We start from the raw sequence: 19647 nt of genomic DNA on the forward strand, positions 1-19647 counted from the left end.
ATGGTGTGACTGAGTTTTTAGCTCAGGGTCTCACAGGACTGAAATCAAAGTGTTAGTGTGGGCTCAGATCCTATCTGAACATCTTCCAAGCTTCTTCCAAGCTCATGTGGTTAACAGAATTCATCTCCTCGCAGCTATAGAATTCATGGCCAGCATGAATTCTGACCTCACCTTCTTCTAAGAGCTTCCCTGATTAGGTCAGGCCCAATCAGATAATCTTTCTTTTGATTAATTCCAAGTCAACTTGCTAGTGACATATCACAGAGTGACATCCCATCATATTCACAGATTTCACTTGCACTCAAGGAGAGGTGTGTACCTTGGGGGCAAGATTCTTGAGTGTTATCTTAGAACCCTGTCTACAAACTGGGTAACTGGGAAATATCTTTTCTGTTCACTAAGTTGAATTGCACATGGGTCAATATATGCTTCTGTAATCACCATCATCATTTCAGATTTTTGTAGCATCTTTCTCATAGCATTTAGATGAATTCACATCACTCTGGCTTCTGGAGCTGACCTTCCCTATCCTGTAGTTTTCCATAGCTGATGAGGTCAGTTAGCACCTTCAGAAGTCTTTTTTTTCTTTTTTTTTTTTTTATAAAGGTGAGGTTTCACCATGATGGCCAGGCTGGTATTGAACTCCTGACCTCAGGTGATCCACCCACCTTGGCCTCCCAAAGTGCCAGTATTACAGGCGTGAGCCACAGCACCCGGCCCAGAAGTCTTTTAGGAAGGCGACCATTAGAGACTTGTAACATAAATCTCTTGACTGACATCCTGGAGTTCCAGAAGGATGACCCACAATTTGCAATCCCTTTCAGAACCATGTGTTTGTTCTTAATGACTTAAATAGAGGAAGACAGACCCCTCCTTAATTGTCAATGTTGCCCACCAATTCAAAGCAAGTTTGTATCTGCTAGAGAAAATTTCACTTTCTTGACAGTCTTTTGCATTATTATTTTAAAAGCCTTCCCTATCCTTCTTTTTTATCATTTTAATTGTCTAGATTTTTTTTTTTTGCGTTTAACTCAGTTTATAGTCCACAAAGAGGTATTAAAATCATAAAGGATGTAAAATACATAAAGAATACATTTTAGAAGATCAATTAAGAAGAAAAACTTGCTGAAGATGAAAACCCCCTTTTAAAAAAAAATTTCAGTCATTCTAGGCAACAAGATATGGACAAAGAAGCAATAGGGAATACCTGTTTTTGTTTGTTTGTTTGTTTTTAGGTAGTTTTTTTTTTTTCAATGTGTCAAGCTAAAGGGAAAAAATGAATCTGGCATGGCCTTGGGTTTGGAAGTTTGAAGTGCCTGTTTATCTGGCATTTCCTAACAAAGTGTGATTTGTTAATGCAAGCCATGATTTATACCTGACCGCTGCCTTAGTGACTGGTATCCCTACAGCACCTTGGGAAGGACTGGTTCATAAAGATAATCTAAGGTAATATCGACTTGGATTTCTTTTCTTCCTTCTAGGACAATATTATCTTATTCTTGAGAGGTTGTAAAGAGCTCGGCCTAAAAGAATCTCAACTTTTTGACCCGAGTGACCTCCAGGATACATCCAACAGAGTAACAGTCAAGTAAGTAAAGCGTGATTTATGTTAACGGGAAACTCCTTTATAGTTTGATTTGCAATTTTGTGATGATGTTGTAAGTTCTAAGAGACAGAGAATTGGTTATGCTTAATAAAATAAAAATGTGAAGATAAAAGTCAACTTTCGAAACAACTCACATTGGCTTTCCCTCTGTGCAGAGCTTTCATTCTAATCAAACATAATTTTTTGAATGCAAAAATCTTGCGTATAGAGTTAGAACTTTGAAGAGATGGAGAAAAATGTTAATTAAAGCTTAACAAAGAGGCAAGAAAGAAATAGACACAGAACTAGAGTGTTAGACAAAAAAAATTTATTGGCACCAATTGAGCATTTGAATAAGCTTGGAAGGTAAACAGATCTGAGCTCTGTTATGCAAGGAAGGCATTAGATTATGGAGAACTTGCTTCATTTACATTTCTGTTTTCTCCTGTGTGTCAGCGATCAAGTTCTTTGAAGATGGGTTATTGGCACTTTAACTATATCTACTTAGTGAGCCCTGTTTGGGCCACAGAATTCTTGGAGCAGAATGTCACAGTAAGAGACAGCAGTGTACTTCCTGTAAAGAAATAGCTTGTGACCAGAGTATGAGATGGCAGAGATAACGTTCCTGTAGTTTAGAAGTTCTTCAATTCCTATTGATTTCATATAAAACATTTTCCACTTTAGTCAAATAATGTTTGACATGGATATGCCTGAATAATAAACACAGTTACATAGATAGGCTCTGTGAATTGGTAACTTTTCTTCTTTTGATTGTTTTTGGAGTCATTTTATCATGGAAGAACAGAAAAAGGAGAGTGCCAAAATTCAGAGCTATTAAGTTTATACTATTTGATGATCTTGATTAGAAAAAAAAAAGGATGAGAAAAAATAGGAAAAAAATGAGAACTACTGGATAAAACAAAGTTTGGGGTTTATATTGGATTTTATGATTCATGCCTGGGAATACTGGGGAGTCAGTGGTGATCTATTGTCTAAAATTACTTTTCTGTTATCAATGTTCCATTCCTTAATACTTCTCATGGAAAACTTTTAGCTAAGTAAAAAAATAACAATAAAAATAGGATATTTGAATATGGAAAGCACTGTAAACCTCATCTTGGTCATCACATGCCCCATTTATTATCGTACCTAGATCTAGCCTCTGTAAACCATTGTTCCCTTTAGGAAATCGTTTTAGGTTCTGTCTCATCTCCCATTCGTAGTTTCACCTGGTGGCAAGTGACCAGAAGCAACAGTAACTGTGCAGCTTCGTAGGTGATAATTAGTCACACACACATTGCTTGGAGGGTGAAGGAAAGGTCACTTCAACAGTGTCTGCAGCTGCATTCATTTTGTTTTTTAGGGCCATTTAAAATCAGTATGTCACTAAACCAGGAGAATTCTGAGCCTGATTGGCTTTAAAAATTCAGAACTCATATCATCTTTATTGTTTATCTACAAAAAACTGGGCATCAGGAAAATTGGGATCTAGCCCTAGGTCTGCTGCTCGCTAGATCTGAAGCCCTGGTTAAGCTCCTTTCTTCAGCAGCCTGCAGGTATTCATCTAAAAATTGAAACTGGACAGAATATTCCATCTGGTATGATTCTAGGTAAAGCTTGCCCAGTGCAATTAAGGGAAGATGGAACAGGCGACTTGTAAGGAAAGAGACTTTAAATCAAGACTTGGAAAGAAACCTAAAGGGGAAAAAATCACGTAGGCAAGTGACACATGGACACAGTCCCTTCTTAGTTACTGTATCATCTTTTTGTTTTCCTGTCCTTTTGATTTTTCCTTTTTTTTTTTCTGTTTCCTTTTCTTCCTTCTGCCTTCCCTCCCTTTTAAACCCTGCCTTTCCATCCATCTCTCCTTTTGTATTTCTTCTCCTCATTTTCGTAATTTTTCCTTCACTTGAGCACTCTTATTTTCTTTCTTTTTTTATGAAATGGAGTCTCACTCTGTATCCCAGGCTGGAGTGCAGTGGCACAATCTCGGCTCACCGCAACCTCCGCCTCCTGGATCCTGGTTCAAGCAATTCTCTTGCGTCAGCCTCCCAAGTAGCTGGAATTATGCCAAAATTCCATGCCCAGCTAATTTTTGCATTTTTTTAGTAGAGATGGGGTTTCACCATGTTGGCCAGACTGGTCTTGAACTCCTGACCTCGTGATCTGCCTGCCTCAGCCTCCCAAAGTGCTGGGATTACAGGCGTGAGCCACTGCTCCCCACCTCTTGTTTTCTTTAGGCAATACTTTTCCATCACATTCCCCCATGACCCTGGCAGTTTTCATTCATTCATTCATTCGCTCATTCATTCATTCATTCATTCAGCAAATGTTTGCTGAGCAGCTTCTCTGTGTTAGATACTTTTTTTTCATCACTAGAGAAATAGAATGAACTCAGATAGCCAAGGTCTTCTGCTCATGTGAAGTTTACAGTCCAGTGTCAAGAAACGAGAAACAAAGAAGTAAACAAAGGAGATCATTGCAGAAAATGATAAGTGCTGAGAAGAAAATAAACAGTGATAAGCGAAAGACAGTGGCCAGTCCAGAGGTGGAGAGGGTGGCCTCTCTGAAGCGCTAGCATTTTGGCTGAGCGCTGGGGGCTGAGACATGAATGGGAAGGAAGAACAGGCTGTGGGAAGATCTGTGGGGCATTCAGGACAGAGAAAGAGCAGGTACAAAGGCTGGGGAAGAGGAACAACAAGCTTCATGTTTAAAAGAAGGAAAAGTAACTGGTGTGGTTGAAGGATAATGTGTAAGGACGTGTGTGGTGGGCATGGCAGTACACAAATAGGGTATGATGTTGAACTCAGAATCATTACGGAGGAAAAATAGTTCACTGTATGAATATTTCAAAGAACATAAAGAATTTTATCTTAAAATGATGCTATACATTTACAGTACTTAGAAATTTGTTTCTAGTTTTAGGAAAGAGTAGAGTATGGAATAAACTATCGGATTTCATGTAGTTTTAATAAGTGATGCTGGTTGCATTTGGCCCTGTGCAGGGAGTGCTGGTAACATTTGCAAATTTTGTAAACTAAGGTAGTTAAAGTAGAACTGCTGTATTTCTCTGTTGTCCCTCTGAGAGTTGAGCAGGACATCCATAAACACAGAGAGCACCTCATTGCCACCAATTATTAGCAGAAGCAGTAACATATAGATCCCACAGAGGAGATTTGGATGGTTTTCTTAAATTTTGTTTTAGAAAATACTCCTTCATTTAGCTTTCATGGTAGGTAGTTTTTCTTGTGTGTGTGTGGTTGTTTCTTTTTTTTTTTTTTTTTTAAATAAGTAGATTAGACAAAAAAAAAAAAAAAAAAGAGGGAAAGCCTGCGAGTGATTACTGCATGATGTATAATTTAGTGAACTGTACCTGTAATGGATGCCAGACAACCCTGATGGAATTGAAAGTGTAATCTAGACAGGCACACAGCAAGTATCATTCCAGGGAATCAAAGCAACTGGATGAAAACGTACATAGGCTCTGGATAGCTCATGAATGTCTCTGTAAAAATTTGGAAGTATTTCCACATAATGGATTGCTAGGTTGGAGTCATTCAGCAAATATTTTGTGAGCTTCTACTATGTACCAGGTGTAATTTTTAGCACTGGGTCAAAGTCTTAGTGAACTTTTATCATCAATGCAAAAAAAGTTTTATGTTCCCTATTTTAAATATGTTTTCCATGAAAGTTTCAAATCGTTTATAGGTTTTTACAAACCTGGTTTCTTTCTTAAATTAAAAAACAAACAAACAAACAAAAGCTAGCAGATAAGGACATCTCATTTTTTTTTCCGATTAAAAACAGAAACATGAAAACATTTTCTTAATCAAATGCAAACTGGGCTAATACTTCTTTGAATCTAAGTCCTTGTTGATGGGTTTATTTCCATGGTATACTACCTTGTTTTCTATTTCTTCACATTTCAATGGACTTAAAATTGTTTGCTTTAGGTCAGAATATGCTGCAATGAAGGAATCAGAGTTTAAATACTTTAAGGAATTCTTGACTGGTTTATGTGATGGACTTACTCTCCCTCCCTCTCACTGAAGTTACTGTGAAAAAAAAAAATGCAGAGTCTGTTTTTTTCTGGTGTTTATTTGTTGACATGTTAAAAAAAACTTTGAAATAATTTTGCAGGAACTCTTATATTTAATTGTATGAATATTTCAAAGTAGGTTTCTTGTTTATAGTTAGAGAGTAAACATGGGTGGATATTTGAGCCTGCATGTGTGTATATTTGAACATAACAAGCATATTTTCCTGCTTGTGGCTTACTCTCAGTGCTAATTTATGTCCAGAGCAGAAAAGAACAAATATTTGGGTAGGATTTCTTCTTGTACACATATTTTCAGACCTGTGTTAAAAATACTTGCATGAAGATTTTGGAGGTGTAGTCAGATTTCAGTTTGACAGTGGTCTAGAATCAAGGCAGAATCTTCAATGGTTAATCTTTGAGAACACAACTATGAACATTCCTTGTTCGAATCGGACTTCTTCAGTTTCCAGATGTTATAAAGCATCATCTTGTCATAGTGTACTGTGGAACGTTAATCCCACCTACATTGTCCATCTACATTTTGTTTTCTAAGTAATTTTTTTCATTGCCCAAAATCACGAAACTCAAGCTTTAAAAAACAATACATTCTTCTGATTTCATTATATATGTTAGCTTCAAGTACATCTTAGTGGTGTTTAAGGAAAGATCACAATATAGAATCTGCTATTCTGACAATATTTTCTTTTCCCTTTCCTTGACTAGGAGCCTTGATTATAGCAGGAAGCTGAAAAATGTAAGTGTTTTAACTTCCAAACTTATATCTTTGGTGGTTCAAGTGTAAAATTTAGCTAAATTCAATGCTTCTCATATGTCTTGCTGATAAAAGTCCTTAGAAAAAAGTGTATGTTTATTTGATAGAATAATTAATGACCATGATAGAAATAAAAATAGTAAATTGTGTATGTGTTGGGCTGGGGTGGTGGTGGTTCTCTTTATTTAGATAAGTGTTCAATCCAGAAATAAACAAGTGAAAGCTCGTGCTCTGTTTCTGATTCAGTTTCTTAAACACAAAATGATCAGGCTCAACACTAACATTAGCCCCTTTCCATTTGTAGGCACAGATGGGATTATTAAATTAAGCAGTTGGGCAAATTGTTGTACGGTAAGATCAGCACAATATGAATAGTGTTGACTGCCATGGGCCTATACTCTGCGTATTTTGTTCTCCTTTTAATATTTTGCATTCTTATTAGTACTTGCCAAAATCAACTTTTTGTAGATCTTATTTTCAAAAGGCAAGTATGTTAGTGCTGTTTTATTTTCAGTTTAGATTGAGGAATGAAAGAAGTGACCATCTGCATCTAAAATTTTAAAATTGGCTGAAATTTCTTTTTTAAAAAATTTCCCCAGATGTTCTTATATTTGATTAACATTTTTATTCTTACCTTCTTTTACCTTCTCTATAAAACTAGAGGTATGTGCCATTTTTCATCATAAAATTTTAAACAAATCAGAAAACCTTTAACCTAAAACACAACGCAGTATATTTTCCATTCTCCATTATACCTTTTAAGATAAGCTTATACTCTTAGCACACATTGGTTATTTTGTGGTCCTAGTTAATGTCCTGACATTTGGGATCTCTGGAAATTTATTTGTAAGTAGTCAGTTTATAAAGATGTTCTGGAAGTTTCTAGGGATTCATGAAGTAAAATTTTCTCACAGAAGTAGAAAACAGAATCACCTCTTAGCATCAGTGCACATAACCATATTTTGGGTCTGTTGCCAGTTGGACTCATGTAACTATATCTTGTTGTCTAAAGCATTTTCTGGCTACCAAGTAGAAGGAGTCACAATAAATACTTCCCAGCCTGGCTGAAGCAATAAGACAGAATGTGAAAAGAAATTACTCACCTTAGCTTTTCCACGGGCCTCAGATCCCTGTAATTCAGTTTGAGAGAGCTCATCTTCAGCTGACTCCTGCTGGGTTTCATGGGAAGTGAATGTAAAGAGGATTTGCTTTTGTAGATGCTTTCTTCAGAAAGACAGAACAAAATTAACTTGGGACCGTAGCTTCAGACCACTGAATATTCATAGACATTCTTAACTATCCAAGGTTGTTTAATTGGCAGCTAGCTTGTCAAGGCTCAAAATTTCCCATCTCAGATTAATGGGACTCTATACTCCAAAGCTAGGTATCTGCAGATCATATTTTTCATGACATTGCTTTCTTTCAACTTTAATTAGATATATTGTGTTGATCCTGTGCTGGGAACCACTAATTAACCTTCATCACTTGTTTGGGATTTTTTTTTTTTTTTCTTGCCATTGGCTTTAGCAGAACCTCTGTGCCCACAAGTAGAAATTATGAGCCTTCAAAGCACCTTTCTCAAAAGGAATTGACAGTCTCTTTCATTGCTTCTCTGGGTAAAGATTCCAAAGCATTTCTGAAAAATGTTGCTGCCTAATTGTGAAACCTTCACTACATAAAAATAATGTTGGCGGATTTATTTTTCCTTCTTGCTGCCTTAGAGATAATTTCCTCACACACTAACTTTCCCTAACACAGGAATCATTTTAACTACTGAACCATGTTTGTGTTGACTGACATGGCATTGGATTCTTATTAAAATGATTTTACATTTAATGGATACCTCATGGGTGGTGGTTTTTTAAAATCAGCGTAAAGTCAGGTCTCTCCTTCCTGCCTTCTTGCTAGTGGAGCATTATTGACTCCCTAGTTTAAATGTCATTCTTGAGGGAAAACTCTGCTCTTGTGTGTTTTATTCCATAGGTATTAGTTACCATTTACTGGCTGGGAAAAGCAGCAAATAGCTGCACATCCTACAGCGGAACAACACTAAACCTGAAGGAGTTTGAAGGTTTGTTGGCTCAGATGCGAAAGGTAACTTGGCTTTTCTTCTTTATCCCATGAGCGTTAGACATGGTGGGAAAGCCACATGTTTGCTTTTTTTTTGTTGTTTTGTTTTAATACTTGAAGTTCATGTGCAAATCATGCACATTTGCTTGTTTTTAAGTTTACTAGAGTACTGGGTTGTGGAATGGTATGGGCCAAAGATATGCACTCAAGGAAACTTACCTTACCAATGACGTCTTAGCCTCTTGCATCTCACACCTACCTGAACTTTCATACCCTTCAGAGAACTGGAGTTCTGAATTCCATCCAACTTTTAATTTCAAAAGAGCAAATTCAATCTGTCAGTATATGCCTTTGTGTGCCAAGGAGCTCAGTGCTTGTTTTCTTGGGGAAATAATGCTGGAATTAAACACTGCAGTATTATGTACAAATGAAGACTCACTCTGCGCTTTTGTCCTAAAGGGCATTTTGCTCACCCACTGGGGCCTTGGTGTGCATGAGGTAACGTGAGCCAAGTTCTTACCTTGACATACACCCTGGACAAGCTGGGATACGTTAAAAGCATTCTCCTCTAACATGCACATGTCATGGCCACTGTTTTTGAATGACATAGAAATTTGGAAAGCACTTTATTAAACGCTTCATTTGTTTCTTTGAGCACAGAAACGACTGACCTAAGGTAGGCAATTGTTAAGGAAACAGTCGGATGTTTCATGTGTACTTGCCTGAATGTTTCATCTGAAGGTCCATCAATATACATAATTCATACAAATGACTAGTGCATAGTATTACCCAGGAGAGGCCCTCCTAAACCGCCTTAGTGAACAGGTAAAGGTTATTTGTAATCAGCCTCCGTGCATTTTTTTGTTTTGTTTTTTGAGACGGAGTCTTGCTGTGTCACCCAGGCTGGTGTGCAGTGGCGCAATCTCAGCTCACTGCAATGTCTGCCTCCCGGGTTTTAGTGATTCTCCTGCCTCAGCCTCCCAAGTAGCTGGGATTACAGGTGGTCACCACCAGGCCTGGCTAATTTTTGTAGTTTTAGTGGAGACAGAGTTTCACCATGTTGGTCAGGATGGTCTTGAACTCCTGGATCTGCCCACCTTGGCCTCCCAAAATGCTAGGATTACAAGTGTAAGCCACCACACCTGGCCCCTCCACGCATTTTGGATAAGGTTCACATTAGAGGATAAATAATTGAGGCCTTACTCTTCCTCATATCTCTACCATAAAAAATAAATGAACTAATGACACTTCACTGAGAAACATTCAGTTCCTTGCAGTTTTTCTTTTGACACTGAAAGCAAGAATTGGTTCCAATTTTTTAAACATTTATTTTCCTTTCTTTAAAGCTAATGGTTCTGATAGTTCTTCACATTTGGCTAAGGCCAGTCTGGCTCACATATTTATAAATGGACAAAGCTTTCATATTAGAAGTAATGCACATACACAAAGTACTTAAAGCTAAATTCCTTTAAAAATAAAATAAACACACACAATGAAGCACAACTCATTGCTTCTCAGTCTCACCTCTTATTTTCCCTTTAATTTCTCATTTAACCTTCATCTGGATTTGAGAAGTCTAAATGTTTATTGTTTTTATATTAAATTTGGACTTGAATAATAATAGATGGATCAAATTCTGCCCCACAGTTCCACTGCTAGATTTTGTTGGAATCTAATTTATTCTCATTATTGACATTTCTTACTGCTAGTCCAGCACCCGTAGAATCTGAGCAGCTACTGGTTTCTGCAACTCTCTTAGCTTCTCTTTCTACAATCAGTTTCTTCAACTGCCATAAAATGACCTATTGTTAACAGCTTTACCCTTTTTGTTGAATGTAGATAACATCACAGGACATGATGGAGTAGGTAGTATCCCTGGATAAAGCATGTCTCTCAGCAAAAATGGCCAGGCATGATACTGCCAAACCTCCATCTAGAGAGAAAATGACTTAACCTCACTAGTCTATCCAAGCACCTGGAAATACTAATTGTATCTGTAATATGTATAGTCTCATTTTCTCAGTTATGATCGGGTTCAGCTGGGAAATGAAAAGCCTCAAAATAACAGATAAAATAAGATAAAACTTATATTTCTAATTCACATAAACAAGATGTGAACATGAGTAGCCCAGGGCTGATGTGGGCTTCCATGTCTTTTCAACAGCAGAAGGCCCAAGCTTCCTGGTCTTTTTGCACCACCATCCTCAACCCACGCCTCTACACCTGCTGATCCAAGATGGCTGTTCAGGCTTTAGCCATCATGTCCAGATTCAGCCAAGAGAAAGGAGGATTGGCGGGGAAGAGGTTCCATGCCCTCCCTTTAAACACACCTCTGGAAAATTACACATTACACATACACTTCCATCTGCAGACTTGTACTTGGTTATGTATCCATACCTAGCTGCAAGCAAGGACTTGGGAAAAGTAGACTTTATTTCAGCTAAAATCTGTAGGCATGTTTACTAGGAAAGCGGATATTGAGGGACAACTGTAATTTCTTCTGCACATAGGCAGGCTGAAATAAATTGGAAATCAGTTTTTTTTATTTCACAAAGGAGATTATCCACAAATTTTTATATTCATTTTTCTAGTGGGTGAAATGTGCATAAAAATGATTCACTAGGGTGCAGCTTGTTAAGTTCTGTAATAAAGGTGACCCAGGCAGAGCCTAGGCATAAAACGTGGCTTGTCGTAGATTGCTGCTATTGCTGTATTTTTTAAAAGGGTCTCTGAAATCATAGTAACAGTGTCCTTTCACTGAGACCAGATATGTCAAAGAGCCCTTCCACAGGAAGGGGCACTTCAGCAGAACAAAGAGGATTTACTACAAGAATATTAAGATTGAAGGGACACCCATGGGGACTAGGGTGGCTCTCGAGATCTCAGAATCTTTCTCTCATCTCTTCTTATCTCTCCTTAAACTCATTCTTTCCTCATATAGGGAACGTTCTTTCCCTTATAACAGGGAACATGGCCAATATCATCCCTAGGATTACTTGTTTCTAGCTCCTTGCCCAGAAAACCAAGGCAATTCTTACCCCTGGCCCCAGGTGTAAAATTCCTAGTAATGTACCCTGGCCCAGTGTGGACCTTATTCCTGAAGCAGTCACTGCGATCAGAGGCAAGTGATACCATGACTGTATCATACTCTTCCTGTTTCAGGGGGTGAGGGGCCCTACAGAAAGAAAGGGAAAAAGGGAGGGAGCATGGTGAGCAAACAGATGCAAGACTTCTGCCTCAAAGAGCAACCGTCTCAACTTCTAGTCCCTCAACACACCTTCTTTTTTTTTTCCATGATACTTATCATCCAACTTTGTATTCATTTGTGTTTTTCTGTTTATGTTTTGTCTTCTCTCCTGGAACTTAAGGCCCATGAGGACAGGGTATTTGTTGATTTTTGTGGAATCTTGTGGACTAGAACAGTGCCTGTCACACAGAAGATGCTCAGTAAATATTTGTGGAATGAATGGCTTCCACAACCAGAGGGTGATGGGTGGAGAGTGGCTGTGCAGTCTGGAAAAGTAGGACCCTAAAGCCCTCTAGAGCCGAGTAAGCCACCTTACAAATCACAAAGGGATCAGAAAATGAGTGGTGAAAGAGAGGTATCTGGAGTGTCTCAGAAACTGTGAAGTCATCCACCAATCCTAGGTGGTTCTTGCTATGTCTGAGAAAGGGGGATGGGAAGAAGAAGAGTAAAATAATCCCAAAATTTTATGAAGCTGATAGTTCTCACTTCTTCATTAACATACTTTTACTAGAATAACTCAGTAGCAGTTAGCACGAGAGACTGAGCTTCTAGTTGAAAAGCAGAGACTATGTTAATTAGAGCCCAAGAAAGGAGAGTGTAGACGTGCTAGTTTCCATGTGGCTTATATCTTCTACTCACCCTCAGAAGCTTCGCTTTAAGTGACCCAAAAAAATGAGATATGGTGACTTGATGGCAACCAAAGGATTGTCCATCCAGCTGATATCCACATTTTTGTTTCTGGCTGAGGAGCCAGCCTCTTACTTCACCCTGAACTTCTTAGGGAATGAGCTTGGCCAAGGACAGCCACTGGTGGCCTGGTTTTCACTTTTCAAACTGGCCATGCCATTCAGCTCCCAGCTCTTGGCACTTGGTCCAGGGTTTGATTCTTGGCTTTCTACACAGCCACGAACATAGCAGCCTTTCTGTTTTTCCTTCCCATAACTAGCTGTGAGAAAGCAGCTAGCGCTCCAAGAGGTATGTTGACTTTTTCCTTTCTTCTCCTGTGGTTTGTCGGGTGAGGGTGGGGAAGACATTTGGGCCTGTGGGGAACCTTTCTTATATTATTTTCTTGAAAGCCCAGTTGTGTAATGCTGTGCCAGGGAGCTTGTAGTTGTGTCATTTCCAGATGTGACCAGCGGTCTGGCTCCCTGAGAGTCTGCCTTTCCTGATGGGAAATTAGGCTCAAGACATCTAGATATGGGATGTAAATGAAAAAAGAGATAGAGGAGTATCAGAATGTGTGTAAAGTTATGTCCCTAGCTATATTTATAAATGTCTTACCATTTATATATATTGAAATTTACGTATTTGAGTGAACAAATTGTAGTAATTATAACTATAGCTGATACTTTTAGAGTACCTGTTCTGTAATAGGCATTTTTCTGAACACTTTCCATACATGAACCCATTTAACCCTCCCAACAACTCTGTGAGACAGGCATTACTATTAGTCCCATTTAATGGGTGAGAAAACTGAGGTCTGGAGAAATGAAATAACTTGCCTAAGGTCACACAGCTGATAAGGGGTGGAGCCAGTATTTAAACCCAGACAGTCAGGATTCAGAGACCATTCTCTAACCATTACGCTAAATTCCCTCTCTTTTGCACTAATTGTGCTCCATATAACAATGTTTCAGCCAATAGTGTACAGCATATACAACAGTGGTCCTAGAAAATTATAATACAGGTTGAGTATCCCTAATCTGAAAATCTGAAATCTGAATGTTCCAAAATCCAAAACTTTTGAGCAAAGATGTGTCTCTGAAAGGAAGTGCTCACTGGAATTTTGGATTTTGGATTTTGGATTTTTGGATTTGGGATGATGCTGACCTGTATAATGCAGATATTTCCAAATCCAAACAAGTCAGAAATCCTGAACACTTTTGGTCCCAAGCATTTGGAGAATGGAGACTCCATCTGTAGCACATTTTTACTCTATCTTTTCTATGTTTAGGTATGTGTAGATGCACAAATACTTAGCATTGTGTTGCAATTACCTACAGTATTCAGTACAGCCACTTGCTGTACAGGTTTGTAGCATAGGAACAATAGGCTGTACAAACAGCCTAGGTGTGTAGTAGGATCTGGCATCTAGGTTTGTGTGAGTACACACTATGATGTTTGCACAACAGTGAAATCACCTAATACGTATCCCTATCATTCACCAACACATAACTGTATTTATAGTTTTGTGATCTAGGCATAATAGCATTCAGCTGAGGAACATAATTAAGGTTAGCATCAGCTACAGAATAAGGAGGTAGTAAGTGTCTAATAGTGGTGGAGAAATTGCTGATGATGGAACTGTAACTATACAAAAGATGATCAGATATTTTCAGGTATACCATTTGGGATTTGGAGACAGAGTTCTGGGTTGGAATCACAGCTTTGCCACTAGCTGTGTGACCTCAGTCAAGTTACTTACCCTCTCTGATTCTTATTTTTCTCCTCTGTAAAATAGGGAGAATGCTAACCACATTGTAGGACACGTGGTTGTGAGGATTAAATAACATAACCTGCAGAAAGCATCAAGTATAGGCACAGACACATAATAAGCGTTCAATAAAAGTGACCTTTGTTTTTTCACCATTTGGCCGATTCTCAGCCGGTAAATAACCCAAGATAATTACTTGCATTTCCAAAGATATTAAATATGAAACCATATCCAATTTGGGTCTATAATTTTCCGTGAGTCATGAGTTCTTCCTTTTCCAGCTAGTCAGGCCTGGCTTTTGTTCATGTCCTGGTTAACTTTTGACCTATAAGTAAGCTACCTTAATTTCCATAACTGGAATTTCTGCCTTCCTCTGGAAGTTCATTCCAGCTCTACTCACCCAGGCCATTTGACAACCTATTTTTCAGGGGTATTAATCAGTCCTCTGTCTGAAGGCTGCAGGGTGCTCCTCTCAGTCCTGCCCTTGTCCTCTTGCCCACTTCCTACCCTTGATGCAAAGCTGTGTGTGTCTTGCAAATTACAGCCACTATGTCCCCGGCAAAGGGCCTCCTGCTGCAGAGTATGTCAGAAGCTCTGGATATAATTGATAGAAGCAGCAAGCAAAGGCACTTCCTGCAAACACACTGGCTCCCATGGGCATCCTAGACAGTTTAGACCAGTTTCCAAAACTGCTAACATGAAGAATATTTATTTTTCCTTTCTGTTGGGAATGTGGAGGGGACTTTCATGAGCATCCCAGGAAATCTACAGTGTGGCATTCCAGTCTTTGCCAATGAGAACATGCCTCTCTGCCAGTGTTATGCACAGTCCTAATTTTAAGTGACAGTCCAGAGGATATTAAATTGAGGTTTATCTTTGAGTGACCGGAGTAATTTTTGTTTTAGTCAGCCTGGACTATTGTAATTAATGCTAAGACACTGGCAGGAACAAGGCTTTTATTATAATACGAGGGTGAGGATGGCTTTGACTGACCTTTCTTCTGCTGGAGTTTCAGTGTTTTAGTATGTGCTGCTTGTGCTGGAAAGAATTTATAATCACAGGCTGTCAAAGACAGCCATTGTTCTCCCTGCTCTGAACATGTGGGTCAGCCACAAGTGCTTTCAGCTCCCCCAGCGCCAAGAGCTGGCCTAGAGCGAGAGCATGCCTGGATTCTTCTGAGGCATCAGGAAAAGCGTTTTGCATATTTTTCATTGCACTTTTTTTTTTTTTTAACTTTTTGCCTCAGAAAGGCAGCTCCCTTTCAGAGCAGGAATTTCCCTTCAAGGTAGCAGGAGATGAATGCGTGCTGCTCCAGGATTTTACAGAACTGATTCTGCTGCAGAAACAAATGCTGCCTGCATTGGCCAGATAGCATAAACAGGAGCAAAAGTTGCACAGCTAAACCAGGGGCTCATTCCCAGGACAGACATGCAGTTATGGATTCCGAAAGACAAGTCAAGGTTAAGGTTTTGGCTTTTTTTTTGTTTTGGTTTTGAACTATCATTGTACTGTTGTGAATCCAAACTTTATAATCCTTTCTTCTAATTCTTTCTCTACTCTTTTTTTCTTTTTTTTTTTAAACCTTAGGGAGTATGAGTTATTTGGGAATTTCTTTTTTGAAATGTTGTGCATGATTTTCTGATTGGGAAAGTTGCAGCAGAGGAGGCTTGAGGAACAGAGTGATGACTTTTCGATGATGATTGATCCTATAACTGGTTACCACAATCTTTCCATGCTGATGTGATATGCAGGGCTTTATTTTTTGGAGACCCTCAGAGACCCATGTCTCTGATACTGTAGGCTAGAATGCAGTAATGTCTGTAACCTTTTCATTTTCTTTTTGGACAGGAGACTGATGACATTGAGAGTCCTAAACGCAGTATCCGAGACAGTGGCTACATCGACTGCTGGGATTCGGAGCGCAGCGACTCCCTCTCTCCTCCTCGCCACGGCAGAGATGATTCCTTTGACAGCCTGGATTCCTTTGGCTCTCGCTCTCGGCAGACGCCTTCACCAGATGTAGTCCTCAGGGGAAGCAGTGATGGTAGGTTGGAGTCTTAATAAACTATCCATCTTGGAATTAAACATTTGCAGGGGCTGCACTGCGGCTGGCAGAGGGATGGGAAAGCAGACTCCATATCCACCTTGCTGGAACCTAGTAATTCTATAAACTGGCAGGAAAAAAGTCTTTGAATGTTGTTTTTCATGGTCCTTAGAATTTTGGTTGGCTTTGCCAGGAGTTTATTTGAGCACTGCCTCAGTGAGCATATCTTCTATTGGAAAATGTGTTACATCATTCCTCCCTTGGTCTCAGTGAATCAAGACACTGTGCAGACCATTAGCTCATAAAGTGTGCTGGAGGGTTATGTACTCTGGGCATGAGGAAGGGAAATGTTTGAGTGAGTACCACACTATATAAGTGAAAATGGATCAACTTCCAGTAAACTGGAAATGAGCTGCACACACTTAGGAAAGTTCTGAAGCCTGGGATCGTGCAACTTTAATTGGCATGGTTTTTGGCAATCTGATGCTTATGATACCTGACTGGTATAGCCAGCATGATGCAGGTGGCCGTTAATGTATAGTGCACCACCCAGGCTGCCTCCTCATTCTGAAGCTGGGATTGATTTAAACCCTATGGGTTTTATATCGCTTGGAAGAGATGATCATTTTTCTTTACAAAAAATGTGTAATCATGTAACTTGTTATACATGTAATGCCTATTTTTCAGAAGCTGTTTGTCTTATCTTGCACCTTTGTACTTTTAGAAGGAAAAATGGTTTGGTTCTACATATATAAACTTGTGGAAAACATGAGGGTTGGTAGGAATTTTTAAAGTGTTTCTTTTTTTAATGTATTGCTTGTTGATGCTACTATATCTAGCTATTATATCTTAAGCCTACTCTGAGATTAGAATTATCTTTTGTAGCTAAAAGATCCCTTCCAACTATAAAATTCTGTTACTAAAATACTTGACTATTTAATGTGTCCAGGATCTAAGTTAATTACTTGGCACACAGTATCTCATTTAGTCGTCAGCTGAGATCTTAGAGATACTCACTCAGTATCTCATTCAGCACTCCCACAGAGTTGTGAGACACTACTTATCCTTGCTTTACAGATGAGCCTTTGAGGAGTTAAGTAATCATCTCAATATTTACAAGTTACCAAAAAATCACTGTCAGAAAGTAGCATAACAGTGTTAGCTTCAAGAAGTGTGAATGCAAAATCTATGCTCTTAAGCTTAGTTTACCCACACTTCTTTCTCTTTGCCTAATAGATGTTTTATTCTGGAATGACTGAACTAATGCTTTTGTTTCGGACTTAAACTTTCCAACAAATAGTTTAGCCTCGGGCCACATAGTATGTGACTCCTAAAGAATTCCAGGGTGCATTGTGAGCCTTTTGCAAAGCATTTCTAAAATGTTATATGACATCTTAAGCACCCCCCACACTGTTAGAAGTTAAATACCAAGTTCACGATATAAGTGAGCGTTAACATAACCAAAGAGTAGATTTACTTTTCCAAAACATACCTTAACCAAACGATTTCATCCATATTATTTTGATTAGTTGTTTTAAGTTATTGCATTTTCTTTACCCTGTTTTTTTCTTAACTGCCAATGTAGATTGTTTATTTATTGTTACCAGCTTTAGGGGGTTTAATGTTTAAACGAATCACATCTTGAAGGGATTTGAGGTGGTGATTACTAATATTATACTAATATGTGCTGAAGCACAATTTAATTTGCAGCAATTAAAATTGATAAGCTAGAGTGTTTTTATGAATGTTTTCTCCATCCAAAAAAAATACATGAAATTAGGGCTTCACAAAACACCATCCATGGAAGAGCTTCTTACACACAGATTTCACCAATCAACCCAATACCTTAAGGCTTAGGTTCTTGTAAACTAATCAAGACCTAATGAGATTCGAAAAACAACACATTTATTAATCTGCTGTTTAAAATGTGGTATAATTTTAGCAAATGGATGTTGGATTTCATCAGAGTTTATATTATGTTTTTTTAATGATGCTAATTAAGAAGATTGCTAGTCCTAATAAACACTTCCAAATTTGAAAAAAAAGGAAACTTGTTTTTTTAAGTCTTGAGAATTTATATCCTAGGACTCACAATCAGTTAGGGAATATCTGTCTTTTCATGAAATTCTTCAACTCTATATTGGGCCAATATAATTATAAATCTTATCTATTCCCACTAATCCATTCAGTAAAGACAATCAGGAGCCATACTCATGAGAGGCATCATGATTCTGTGGGTTGGACACAGAGCTACCTGGTAGGATGCTATAGATCACCAGGATTGATTCAACCAATCTGTCTTGCTAGACAGATGCCCAGTTTCTTCCCTACCATTAATAGCATCTCTTATGAGTCCACTTAATGGGCTTCATTGAAGAGGAAATAACAAAAGCCTCCACCCAGATGTTTTTAGAATTAAGAACATATTTTGTAAATATGATGCATGAGGTTAAATGAACAGTCTAATGTTTTGTATAAAAGACATGCTAAGGGAGAGAAACAATGAGATAAATCAAAGTGCTAGAGGAAGATGAAAAAGCGAAGAGTTGGGGGTGTATATGGCAAAGATATGTTAAAGACAGACCTTCAGTTACTGAGAGAGAAATGTAGCCTCATGAAAAGGAAGAATCAGTCTTTGATTTAAGAAAAAAAAAATCATCATCACATGCTAGATTCCATTTTCCTAACTCTGAACATAAATGGAGAAGCCACCCTAGTAAATTTCCATGTTCACAGGGAGAGGTGAAGTCAAAACTTTTGAGGTACCAGCCTTAGATAAGAAGACTCTGACATTTACCAAGGGTATACTGGGCCGGCCACCTCCTAGGTGCTTTCTGTCATCTCATTTAATCCTTGTGACAACATGTAATACCTGTATTATCGCCTTCATGTATCCCATGAGGACCCTGAAGTATAGAAGATTTAAGTTTCCCAGGGCCACACAGCTAGTAGGTGGTAGAGCTGAAATTTTAGACCCTGGTCTCTAAATCCATAAACCTGTACTTCTTTCAACTGAGCTACTCTGTCCTTGAGCATTTGCAAGGCTAACATTTCTGGAAGTGTCTAAGACATTCACCAAAGAATAAGTGAGGGAAAAAGTAATTTACTTATGTTGTTAGACAACATATTTGGAGACTTTCACTCAGTATATTATAGATAATATATATAGATATCTATATGTGTGTGTGTGTGTGTGTGTGTGTGTATAGATACTATGCAGATAAGATTCATAGATTATAGGATTTTAGAATTGAGGGACCTGAGGCAAATCTAATCCATCACTAAGCTTTCATAGTTGATTGAAGAATCCTTTGCTTTATTTGTTCCACAAAGCGCAGCACTTCTCGTAGTCAGGACACTTTTATCAGAGGACATTTTCCCAAGACAGGTGTGTCACAAAGGAAAGAACTCTGGGAGTCAAGAGAACAGAAAGTAGAATTTCAGAGCTGTCACTAA

At 38.5% G+C, this 19647-nt stretch overlaps 1 protein-coding gene across 21 annotated transcripts in view; it reads left to right on the forward strand.

Annotated features, from left to right (window-relative positions):
* LIMCH1 (LIM and calponin homology domains 1) overlaps nt 1–19647 on the forward strand; it is a 349916-nt gene that overhangs the window by 244847 nt on the left and 85422 nt on the right. For 15 of the 21 annotated variants that reach the window (XM_032274031.1, XM_032274032.1, XM_032274035.1 and 12 more), the window contains 4 exons: nt 1482–1588; nt 6348–6378; nt 8380–8490; nt 15996–16191. In XM_032274031.1, coding sequence (XP_032129922.1) covers nt 1482–1588; nt 6348–6378; nt 8380–8490; nt 15996–16191 — 445 coding nt within the window. Of the gene's footprint in view, nt 1–1481; nt 1589–6347; nt 6379–8379; nt 8491–13799; nt 15608–15995; nt 16192–19647 lie in introns of those variants that run through there. The other 6 variants (XM_032274051.1, XM_032274053.1, XM_032274050.1 and 3 more) reach the window with 4 other exon arrangements.

This window comes from Sapajus apella, unplaced genomic scaffold (assembly GCF_009761245.1).
Source record: "Sapajus apella isolate SASKATOON/1434 unplaced genomic scaffold, GSC_monkey_1.0 scaffold5, whole genome shotgun sequence".
In the NCBI taxonomy this organism is placed as follows: Eukaryota; Metazoa; Chordata; class Mammalia; order Primates; family Cebidae; genus Sapajus; species Sapajus apella.